This window comes from Diospyros lotus, chromosome 6 (assembly GCF_014633365.1).
Source record: "Diospyros lotus cultivar Yz01 chromosome 6, ASM1463336v1, whole genome shotgun sequence".
NCBI lineage: Eukaryota > Viridiplantae > Streptophyta > Magnoliopsida > Ericales > Ebenaceae > Diospyros > Diospyros lotus.
Window position 1 is genome coordinate 19,170,271 of NC_068343.1, and position 12,114 is coordinate 19,182,384.

The window sequence follows — 12,114 nt, forward strand, 5'->3', positions numbered from 1 at the left end:
CTTTAGAAGGTTAGGCACGTTAGTCACAAATCCATCGTATCACATCTCGTTTCTATTTTAGTTTCAATGAGAGGTGTGTAAAAGTTCGGTCTAATCGAATCAAACTGATTGAAATTGTCAGTTTAGTTTTTATTTTTTTAATTCGATTCAATTTTTTGACTAGAAATAACCAAACCGACTGAATTTTAAGACGACAACATTTTTATGATTATAAAACGACGTCGTTTTGGCTCATTGCATGGTTTAATAGCTTGTTCAATTTTTCAATTTATCTCGTCTATTGATTAGTTCAATTTTCATAATTTTGTTTTTTGTATTTACTCAGTTTATATGATTTATATTTAATTTTTTCAATTATCAGTTAGTTTGGTTTATTGGGTTTAATCGATCGGTTGAGTTCACTTTAGTCTCCAATTCAGTTTATTTAATTTGTTAATTTCAGTTAGATCAATAATTAAACCGACTATTTCTACAAACATAATTTCAATTCATCATCTAACAATCATTCAGTCATGGAAACTCAATCTCTATGGGGCTAATATAATTCTTTTTTTAAATCTATTCATTTCATTTTAACATTAATAAAATACACGCTAAGCTTCACTCCACTGATTAATTAAGACTTTTATGCATAATGCAAAAAAAAAAAAAAAGAAATAACAATAATAACTAAAATTCATCCCTAAATGTAAACTATTAAGCTCTTTTTGAACTAAATGCCCTAAAATCAAAAGAAATATCTAATTATGAATTTGTAATAAGAAAGAGAAAAAAAAAACGACAAATAAAAATGTTCATGAGAAAAAAAGAACAAATGAAATTACATGAATTTAATTAGTAAAATGAATATTATGTAGAATACGACAAATTATATAATATGTTATATCTGTTTTGTAACTAATGTTATAAATCAATAAACATCTCATACTATTTTTGTAATCAATTTTTAGGTTAGTTGATTTAGACATGATGAAAAAATCAAAAGATTGATTTTTCTTTAAATTTTTAGGAATTTTTAAGCTAGTACAATAGGCATTGAGTTCAAGTGGATTTTGAAAATGTATTATTTTTATCTTCTCATTTCCCACCCACCCACCCCCCCCCCCCCCCCCGCCGGTTAGAAAGGCCACTTTATTTCCTTCGCAGATTATAAAGCCTTCAAGTTCAACCTTTGCGTCTGGCATATAAAAATAACATATCCAACATTTATCTCATTACGTGAGGTCGACTACATAAATTTTAGACTTTTATATATTAATGTCTTTTATCATATCTTTAATTAGGCTCATACATTTCATATCAAACTTTAATATCTCTTCCAAAGTGTTTTTGGATCTACCTCTACCTCTTTTTTTGATTAATTGTTTCATTTCATCAATTCTCCTCACAGGAGCATCTCTTGGTCTCATTCTCATATGACCAAACCATTTTAGTCTAGTCTCTCTCATCTTCTCCTCGATTGACATTACTCTTACCTTATTACGAATAATTTCATTTCTAATTTTCATATTTTCTTGTATGGTTGCGCATCCATCTTAACATCTCCATCTCCATTACGTTCGTATTTTGCTCATGCTAGTATTTAACTGTCTAACGTTCTGAGCCATACAACAAGACTGGTCTTATAGCTATTCTATAGAATTTTCTTTTCAGTTTTAATAGGATTTTACCATCACATAACACCCCCGATACATTTCTCCATTTTAGCCAACCTGCCTTAATTCTATGCGTGACATCCTCGTGAATTTCTCCATCCCTTTGAATCACTGATCCCAAATATCGAAAATGGTCTTTTTTTTATAAGATTTGGTCTTCCAATTTTATTATAACATTATCCACTCTTGCATTCTTACTAAATTTACACTCCATATATTTTGTTTTTCTTCTACTTAATTTAAATATCTTAGATTCTAAATTGTTTCTCCACAACTCAATCTTAATGTCCACTCCCTCATTTGTTTCATCCACCTACACTATATCATCATCTACAAATAGCATACACCATGACACCTTTGTCTGAATGTGTTTAGTGATTCCATCCACTTCTAAACACAAATAAATATGGACTTAGTGCAAAACTTTGATGCAGTCCCATTGTAATTTTAAATTATTCAATATCCCCTCCGCATGTTCTAACCCTTGTCACCGTGATACATGTCCTTAAGAACTTGTATATAGGTTATTCGGACTCCTTTCTTCTATAAACACCATAAACAGGTCATTCTGATGATTCCAATACCATTCCATTAGGCGCCTCCATAGGTATATAGCTTCTATTGTTGATCTACCAGGCATGAAACCAAACTAATTTTCTGAAACATATGTTTCTTTTCTGAGCCTTTACTCTATTACTCTCATAGAGTTTCATGGTATGATTCATTAACTTAATTCATCTGTAATTTTCACAGTTTTGAATATCTCATTTGTTTTTGTATATAGGAACCAAAGTACTCTTCCTCCACTCATCTGACATCTTTTTTAATTTAAGGATCGCGTTAAATAATTTCATTAGCTAGGAGATGCCCTCTTCTCCTATGTGTAATACCCGAGATTTTTGTTTCTTTTCTTTCTCAGTTTAGATATGTAATATTCAAGAACTTTAAATTGTGATATGTACCAAGGATCTTTGAGTTCAGATATACGAAGAAATGAAACATTTGCAAGGGGTTATGAAAGTCTTAAGACAAAAATTTAGTTTTTGAACTAGTGGCAAAATCGTAATTACTAAGTCCGGGTAAAAGTGTAATTTTTGAAAAAAAACTCGAGCACATGTGTAATGTTGGTAAGCTAACCAAAAATATCAAGGATTAGCCAATCAACACCCTCAAAGTGTCCTTGTGAGATAAAAGCATCCTATTGGGAGTTTGAGGATAATATTATCGATGACGTAGCACAAATCTATTGGTTCGAATTTCAAATAAGTCTTAAATTCTACTTTGGATCCCAAAGCTTATTTAAATGTAGCTTAAGACACATGTCAATGTTTGATTTGGGCATTATGGTAAGCTTTCATTGGCCTCACATGGGAGTAATGATTATAGGACAGATGGCACCATTTGGAGGAAAACACATGAAAGTAATGATTATGAACGCATGGCATCATTTGAATGGAAGTACATGGATAAGTCTTCTCCAAACCTTTACTTAACCTCCAAGTTTGGGACACATGGCACCACTTGGGTGGTAACACATGGAAGTAATGATGAATCCCAAATAATTAAGGTGACACATGGCATGCTATGATTTGATGGATAATTCTATAAATAGGCTTGAAATCTAACTTCCCAAGCCATTTCAAAATTTGTGAGCCGAATCCATGCCACTTTGAGAGCACCTTTAGAGAAAGATAAGATTTTGATTGTGAAGGGAAAGTTCTGTAAAAAGAAGGAGAGGAAGTTGGTGAAAATCAAGGGAAAAAGCGAAGGAGAGGCAAAGGCTTGACGGAAAACAGACAACCACCAAAGAACTGTTGTGACAGTCACAAAATCAGAAAGGTAAGTCTGATTTCTTTATATAATCATATAGAGGACTGAAATAGGAGTCCGTAAGTTCAAATGGAAGTCGATTCGAAGTTAAAATAAGGGAGATATGACAAAAATACGAAAAAGTGTCGAATCTACCACAAAATACGCGCCACCTCTTCTTGGGCGCGTGCAAACCCCTTTTCCCACGAAATTTTCCAATTTTCCTTCTATTTAATTTCCCTACAACTTTATGTAAAGACAATTTAAGTTTGGCTTATGAAAACCCATGTTTTCTGCAGAGAAACAAACCGATTAAGGTGTGAAGGCCTTAAACCTTAGAAAAATCTTGACCAACCAAGTTGAAGTAAGTACATTATAAACTATTTATGATGTTTAAGCATGCCCATGAATTATGTTATGTGATCTCTCATGTTATGTTATGTTCACGCAAGTTTCGGGACTGGAGCTCAATAGCACCACGCACGAGGGTTCTTACCCCTGCAAGTTGGTGAAACCTCTCGTTAGGGGTGTTCGCAGTGCGATTTGGCCGGTCTGAATCATTTTCAGCACGCCAAACCGCTAGTGCGGTTTTCAACTAAACCAGACCGCGGTCTAGTTTAGGTTCAGCCAAACCACGCCAAACTAGACCGCATTTGCGGTCTGGTTTGGTGCGATTTACTGCGGTTTGAAATGCTACTTAAAATCACTAAAAAAGATATTTAAAAATGGTAAATAAAGACACAAATATTGGTAAATAAAGACAATTAAATGTAAATAAATACGAGTAAAAAATAAAGACAAAATAGTGTAAAAAATAAATAGGATGGACTGCCAATTATTAGATTTTTATAATAATAATTTTTTTATATTTTTTTTATTATTTTCTTGGGCGGTTCGGTTTAAAACCGAACCGCTAATTGTCCAAATCGCAAACCGCACGGTTTGGACAGAATTCAAACAGTTTTCGACCGCAAAAAAAAAAAAAAAAACCAGTCGATTCAGTTCGGTTTGGCCGGTTTCCGCGGTGCACCAGTTTTTTTGAACACCCTTACCTCTCGTGTCTCCATATGATATGTTATGTCATGATTTACTTAAATACATATGATGGTTCTCTTGTACTTGCTGAGACTCCCATGAATCTCATCCCATATTTTTCCCCCTCTCAGGTGATAGCGAATAAGGAGATTAGAGAACGGACGTGGAACATGGTGGCTTCTTTAGAAAATGGACTTTCATAAGTCTAAAATTAGTCTTTCTTTCCTTTATAAAAAAAAAACAGTTTCAAAGTTAAAATCTAGATGATATGAGAAAGCTTGTTTAAAAGACTACTTTTGTGGTTTATGTTACGTTTTTTGTCTTGATAAATTCAGATATCCTTATCGTCCCTTTATGAATGAAAATCCCACTTCTTTTGGCACTAAATTCTAATTTTTGTAATCAATTTAAGCCATGAGATTGTAAGGGTGTTTTTTTTTGGAATTTTCATCTAAGATTCTCAAACAAAGTTATATATGTACTTATACCTCTTATTCCTCAAAAACTATAAGAGTTATTTTCATCACATAAATATGTACATGTATATATATATAAAAAAAATATATATATGAAGAAATATGACCGCTTGCTCTATGTTTTTATGTTCACGCAAGTTAAGGGTGTCACACCATGCATTTCCATGCTTCTATTGATATATTATCTGGTCCCACCGCCTTATAATTTTTCATCTTTTTTAATATTTGCCTTATTTCATTTGAACTTATGCGTCAATAAAATATATAGCTCATGTTCTTTTCATAATTACTAAGATGTCCCAACCTAACTCTTGTGTCCCCACTATCATTGAATAATTTTGTAAAATATTCATTCAATCTCTCCTTAATCACTTCTTCATTTACTAATAAATTTTGGTTTTCATCTTTTATGCATTTCACTTGATTTAAATCCTTTATTTTTCTTTCTCTTGCTTTAGCTAATTTATATATATTCATTTCTCCATCTTTTTTTATCAAATCGCTTATATAAATTCTCATATACTTTTGACATTGTTTCACTAACAACTTTTTTTGCTGTTTTCTTTGCTTCTTTATAATTTTTTATATTTTCTTCATTATTGCACTTATATAAAGCCTTATAGTAAGTTTTTTTATTTTTAATTTTTAATTGTATCTTTTCATTCCACCACCAAAACTACTTAAGATTTGGGGTGATTTAAAGAAAAAAGTCCCAATCAATAAGGAACTGATAGTGAATTAAATTACACGAGTGAATTGATGGTTGAACACCAGGTAAAGAAGAAATAACCTTTGGTATGATTAGCAATAAGGGAAACATCATCATGGCAAGTTGCTTAGCAAATTCTTCCTTGTCTTCGCCCTGTTTGCAAGCCCATGGCCCACTCTGCCTTGGCCCGTTTATTAAGGGCCATAGAGTCATGACGAACCCCCATTTTCCATTGTCCGATCCAACCCGCCTTTCTCGCAGGCCAAATTTGGCCCGGCCCACAAAATGAGTGGGCCAAGCAGGAAGCGGCGCACCCATTTCCAACTCTACTCCTAGAAAAGGCCTTTGCTCAAATTTCCATTGGATTTCACACGGTACCACATGTGCATAACACATCTCATCGTCACCTCAAAAGACTCGATTTTGAGGTTATCCCAAGAGCTCTTGATCCCCAGTTCAAGCACTAGGCTTAGACATTTGTATTCATTAGTGAATCATGATTTCCAATATAATTCCTACTAATTTATATATTATGGCCCGTTTCATCAGCTATCTACATATACACTCACAAGTGGGATTGTAAAGGATAAAGAAGAAAGGGATGAATACAATCTAACAAATCGACCAATATATATATATATACATATATAGCAATAAAAACTATAGAATAATAATATATACTCAGAATAATAATAGAGAGATTATTGTTAAAAACTCAACACAACTATAGAATGAAATATAGCAGCGTCTTAGCAAAAATCATAAATAAAAGAAATCATATGAAATGTTATGGAACAAATCATACACTGGAAAATAATGAACATTGGAAACTAAAGCCACACTACAGAAAAGAGTTAGAAATCGGCTGAACCCAAGCAGCATAATGATGAAAATTGTTGAAAGTGTTTCATAAAGTTACTGGATCTCAAGGAAAAAATTAAGTGGGTCGTCAAAGATTCCTCTAACTGCAAACTCTTCCATTGCCCAATGGCTTAATAAGCTCCAAGAAGAGCTGCAGATACAAGTTCCTATTCAGTAGACGTGGCTCAGCTCAGTATAAAACAACATACATATGTACAACTTATCTAAGAATAGTCCAAGTAACTGTCAAAGGATGATAGAAAGGTTTATTATGAAAGAAACGACTCATTACAAACTACTTATAACTTTAAGAAAAGGCATGATCAGAAAGCATCAAATTGGGGGTTTAAGCCCATCTACAGCAGTATCAAACAAAACTTTTGAAGGACTCCATTTCGAATATTTAGACCTTGTTCATGTCTCCAAATAGTGTTAATGCAGATCGTACCATATACCAAGAATGCCAAAGCCCGGGAGACATCAATATTCCAGTCTGCAATTGCAGGAATCCTGACCAATTACAAGTAAAAAATAAGCCCAACAAGCAATTTTGAACATTATCAGGAGAAAGTTCTTCCAATATCATGGTGCTTTAAAATTTACAAAACCAAAGTCGAGCTAGCAAAAATACCCAAAATCTTGATTCGATGCAGAAAAATAAGGATTCAATTTACTCCCTCATGCTATCCTCCCCATCTTCCTCTTCACTTAGATCAAGATCAGCAAACAACTCGTCTAAAGGCACAGAAGGGAGGTCTTCCCCATCAGTCACTGAAGCCATTTCTGATGGCTGGTATTCTTTGTTCCGGTATAATGACATATTAAACCTCATATCAGGATTCTCTTCTAAGTCTCTCAAGAACTGTTCGTACTCAGAATTTTTCTTATCCTCCTCAACCCTGCCTTTTGCAGTATCATCAACTTCCATGTTGAGAGATTTAAGCTTCCATGAACGAGGCTTCCCACGCCTCCTTTGACGCTTCTCTTCATAGCTCTTTTTAATTAAAATTGCATCTGGAAGGACAAGACCTTTATACTTATCTAGCTCAATATCATTACTGTTAGCTCCATACAGGTCATAACCAAGAGCATAATCACCAGGATTTAGAAGATGGCCCAAATGAGTTCTTATAGAGAAAATTGTGTCATTTTTTCCAAAATCAGATACACGAGCAACTTGGGCATCGGCCAAAGTATACTTTGACCCACCAATATTAACTTCAGAAGAAACAATCTCCAAATCCAATATAATATATTCCACAAGCTGCCTACTAGAAAGTAGAGACTTAAAAGATGCCCTCCAATATTGATCAGCATCCAAGAAACAATGTCTCAGGGTAAAGGGGTCTAGTAAAGCAATGTTGTTACTCACTTTCATGCATATAACAAGCGGACCGAGATTTCCCAAACTCACAGCAACTTTTGGTGGGAGACAGATAAGATCTTCACGGCAAATTGGGCAGATTTCAATAGAGAAAGTATATTTGTAATTGTAATTATTGCTCTTGGAGTCATGTGAGACAAGTTGTTTGTCATGACGACTCCTAACGGGGGCAACCTTGGCCAGAAACTCCACAAACTTAACAGCATGACTGCGATTACCAAAAAAGAAATCAATTCCATGATCCATCTGCTTAATTCTTAAAGCTTGTGCCGCAGCATCATGTCTAAGAATAAGCTGCTCCAAGTAGAAGAATGTTCGCCTGTGAGAAACATGCTGCCGCAGTTGGACAGCAGCCACCCATTGATCAGGGTTCGCTTGAACCCTAGTGCAAGATTCACACATTTGTTCTTGCACAACATACTCAACAGTATAGGCTTGTTCCAGAATAGCTCCATTGAGTACCTCTTTCTGAACTCTCAGCTTGACTTTAATCCTCTTGGAGTGAGGTTCAGTCCAGATAAACTCAGCATGTACCAGCCTAACTTTATTCAAATTCTTCAATCTCTTCACGCAAAATGTCAAAAGCTCCTTCGATTCCAGTTGGGCTTTAATCCATGTTCTTGGGGGCTGCAAGTAGCAATCGCACTCGGGGCAATGGATGACAATGACATGCTTCTGCAAACCTTCTGTGATGTCAACTTCAGAGCGCAAACACTTCACGCACATATTAGCAGAATTTGGGGCCATTGGGATACCACACTTGCAACATAGAACACTCCCCATGGTTTGATGAACCACAAACATACCAGCTTCCTCTGCCATGGCTGTTAAGCTAAGCATCCAAGAAGAAAGTAAGAAAATGAATATGGGTTTTTTTATAATGGAATAAGGAGTAATGTAGGCATTAGCAATATCAAGAAGTTAAAACTTCATTAGTACAAGCTAAATGTCATGTGGCAGAATTGATCAAGATAAGAACATCAAGAACAGGAAAAATAACAAAAATCAGATTCACATTACCCAAAAAATCAGATCGATCCAACGGTTAGATTTTAACAGACCTAAAAATTAATCTTTTTGGTAAAAAATCCTCGTTTTGGGGGCAACATTGCCAGTCACCGTCCATGGCAGATTCCCTTGATTGGAACCGACCATCGGACTCGCCTTGGCCTTGTGACCCTCATACCCCAAAATCAGAAAGATCTAAGATCTTTGTAAATCTACGTTCTAATAAAAAATCCTTTTGTGTGTATATGTATATATATAACAGAAACTGAGATTGCCGGAGACTTTACCAGTCGTCGGACGGCGACTGTGAGGTGCCGGAATACAGGTGAGGCAGTGGTTGGCGAGGTGTTGGTCGGAAGACGCAGGGAAGGGGGAGAAACTGGCGGAGCTGGTGATGGTGGCTGTCCCCGGAGAAGGAAGACGAGGATATGGTGGCTGATGGTTGTCGGAGAACGAAGATGGACAAAAGAAGAGATGTCGAACAAGGCAATGGTGGTGGTGGTGGAAAAGAGGTGGTCGGGGGAGGCAGTTGCCGCTGGTGTACCGGCGGGGAGAGAGGGGGGGGGGGGGAGGAGAAGCTAGGGTTTTGGGGGAGGTGAAGGGTCTCCCCCACCCTTTTATGCCGCCCCAGTTGGGTCACTCGGGTCGGATCTGGGTCGCCCAGACCGCTGCTTCTTTTCCCCTTTTTGTTTAATATTTATTTATTTATTTGTTTATTAGAGGTAATATGTTCGAGCTAAAATAGAAATAAACTTTTTTGCTTCTTCTATTTTAAGTAAGAGAATTCTAGATATATTCAGAGCTAAAATACATTACGGAAACTTGAGATGATACCGGAGCATGGCCATTAAGAATACCAGGTACGTTCCACTTGCAAAAGATGGCAAGGCCAACGGTAGACCATGTTCACGACATGTTCTAATATATTACAAGTTAATCTCTTGAGGGATTTGCTGCCTTCTAACTCTGAATCACACGATTTCTTGTCTTTGGTTGCCACTTAAAACAATCAAAACAAACTTATTTTGTCAATATGTAACTCGTTGTTATAGTGTTCGGTATGCATTTGGGTTAGTAATACATAACTCCATTGTTGTTTTTTGTTTCTCAACGAGGCCCAAGGCCATGATGGAGTTTTGGGTTTATCTTCATATGTTTCTGTTCGGGATTGAAGTACCGTCCATAATTCATACCTCCCATTGACAGCCCATTAAAGAAATCGGGTCATAAGCCATTTATTAAGCCTTTGGAGGAGAAATGGGTCAAGCTCATTTGCTCAAGACTTAAGAAAGCCCGAGCCCGAGCCCAAGCCCAAGCCAAATTGCTCCCCAGCCGTGCCTTAGTTGTGTCATATAAAAGGGCGCTTACCTTTTTTGGTTGCCCTTATTGTCCGCTGATTCTCTCTCTCTCTCTCTCTCTTTGCTCACCCGATAGCTTCCGTGTATGGCAGTTCCGATGTGTTCCCGTTTCTTTCTCGGTCTGATCCTTCTTTCCTTGTGAATGACTTGGACGATCCTTGGATGTCCTCTATTAATCCATCTCGATGGCCTCCCTTAGAGGTAAGCTTTCGGTCACTACTCTTCGTCCCATATCTTAGTAATTGCTCTTGTTCCTTGGTGAATCTTGTTGTGAGCGTAACTTGTGTGGTTTGGGTAAGAGAGTTTGCGTTCTGGCCGAGAGGGTTTGGGGGCTCTCGTGGCTTGGTTCTTGTGTGTTTCCAGGAGGCTTGGTGTCTTTATTCTTTGGAGTTACCTGGGTGGTACACACTGGACAGATCCAGATCTGAGCCTTGAAAAGATATTTTACAGGAAGTTCTCTTTGTTTACTCTTTTGTGATCTTGGTTGTTTCGATATCTCTTTGATTTTGCTTATAATCTATTCTAACCCTCTGTTTTAGTAAGTGATCTTCCGCAACAAATGGTATCAGAGCCTCGTGTGGCTCCTGGGTTGTGCGAAATCAAAATCAAATCGAAAAACCCCTCTGGTTTTCTCGATCGATTGACACGGTAAGTGGTTCTAGGGTTTACGTTGGAGCCCGAATCGTCTAACTCCTATTGTTTTGTGTAGTGAGTGATTCGGGGTAAACCAACCCCAGATCCGTGATCGTTCGTCCGAGTAGCTTCGCTCTGACAGGTGCATGCCAGTTTATTCTCCGGCCGGTGACAGTGGGTGAAGTTGTCAGACTTTGGCCCGTGGAGGCCGGCAGGTTCGCGAAGCCCGACCCGATTTCTTTCTAGATCTCATTCTTGGGATCTAGTTCGGTAAACTTGTATCAACTTGTTTGAGTTGTTTGTCTTGCAGTTACTGTTCTCTGGAAAAAAAAAAATTGGAGCCTATATATATACTTTGCTGTGTACATTCTGATAATTTGCTGTGTGTGATATCTGTTATTTGGCTGTGTGCAAAATAGGTTCAGAATACTGCTTACTTTGTTAATCAATTTTTCTATCCCTATTTAGTCCTGCTCTTGTTCTGGTTATTATCCCTTTGTAAATCTGCTGCCTAAGTTAAATCTTTTAAAACTGTGTGTTTGCATTAATTTAATTAGGCTGCATATTCTCTGTGTAGTTCATATACTTAGTGAATATGACCACATACTTCGAATTGGGGGTTTTCAATGGGAAATGGGATTTTTCTATATGGCAACAAAAAATGAAAGGAATTTTAGTCTAACAGAAAGTATCTAAGGCTATAGATGGTAAATATCCCGAAGGTACTAAAGAAGAACAAAAACTTGAAGCTGATGAATTGGCATACATTTCTATAATCTTACATCTCTCTGATTCAGTGTTAAGAAAAATAGGAAAACTTGACACAACTAAAGAGTTATGGAAAAAACTAAAAAAATTATATGTGAAAAAGTCCACACCAAATAAACTCTATTTGTTAGAGAATTTTTTCAGTTTTAAGATTAACCCTTCTAAGGATCTAGATGACAACTTAGATGTCTTCAAAAAATTAGTTCAAGATATCACTAATTGTGGTGAAACAGTATTTGAAGAATATAAGGCTGTGATTTTATTAAATGTTATTCTTGATATCTATAAAGAGGTTAAAAATGTCATTAAGTATGGTAGAGATACCTTAACACCAGAAATTGTCATAGATTCCTTAAGAAGTAAAGAAATGGAACTTAAACATGGGAAAAGATATGGTGAGGTCCATATGATGAGAGGT

The 12,114-nt window shown here is 36.3% G+C and overlaps 1 protein-coding gene across 2 annotated transcripts; it reads right to left on the reverse strand.

Moving 5' to 3' along the window:
- Positions 1 to 6,789: 6,789 nt before the first annotated feature.
- Positions 6,790 to 9,498, reverse strand: LOC127805002 (uncharacterized). 2 transcript variants are annotated; one of them, XM_052342157.1, is made up of 3 exons: positions 9,225 to 9,498; positions 7,177 to 8,761; positions 6,790 to 7,055 (listed from the first exon to the last, which is right to left on the reverse strand). In XM_052342157.1, exon 2 carries the CDS (start codon positions 8,749 to 8,751, stop codon positions 7,216 to 7,218), a length of 1,536 nt encoding a protein of 511 aa, XP_052198117.1. In that variant the 5' UTR covers positions 8,752 to 8,761; positions 9,225 to 9,498; the 3' UTR covers positions 6,790 to 7,055; positions 7,177 to 7,215. The 2 variants fall into 2 exon arrangements, with proteins under 2 accessions (XP_052198117.1, XP_052198116.1); XM_052342156.1 differs by having other exon boundaries at positions 6,790 to 8,761.
- Between the last annotated feature and the right edge of the window lie 2,616 nt (positions 9,499 to 12,114).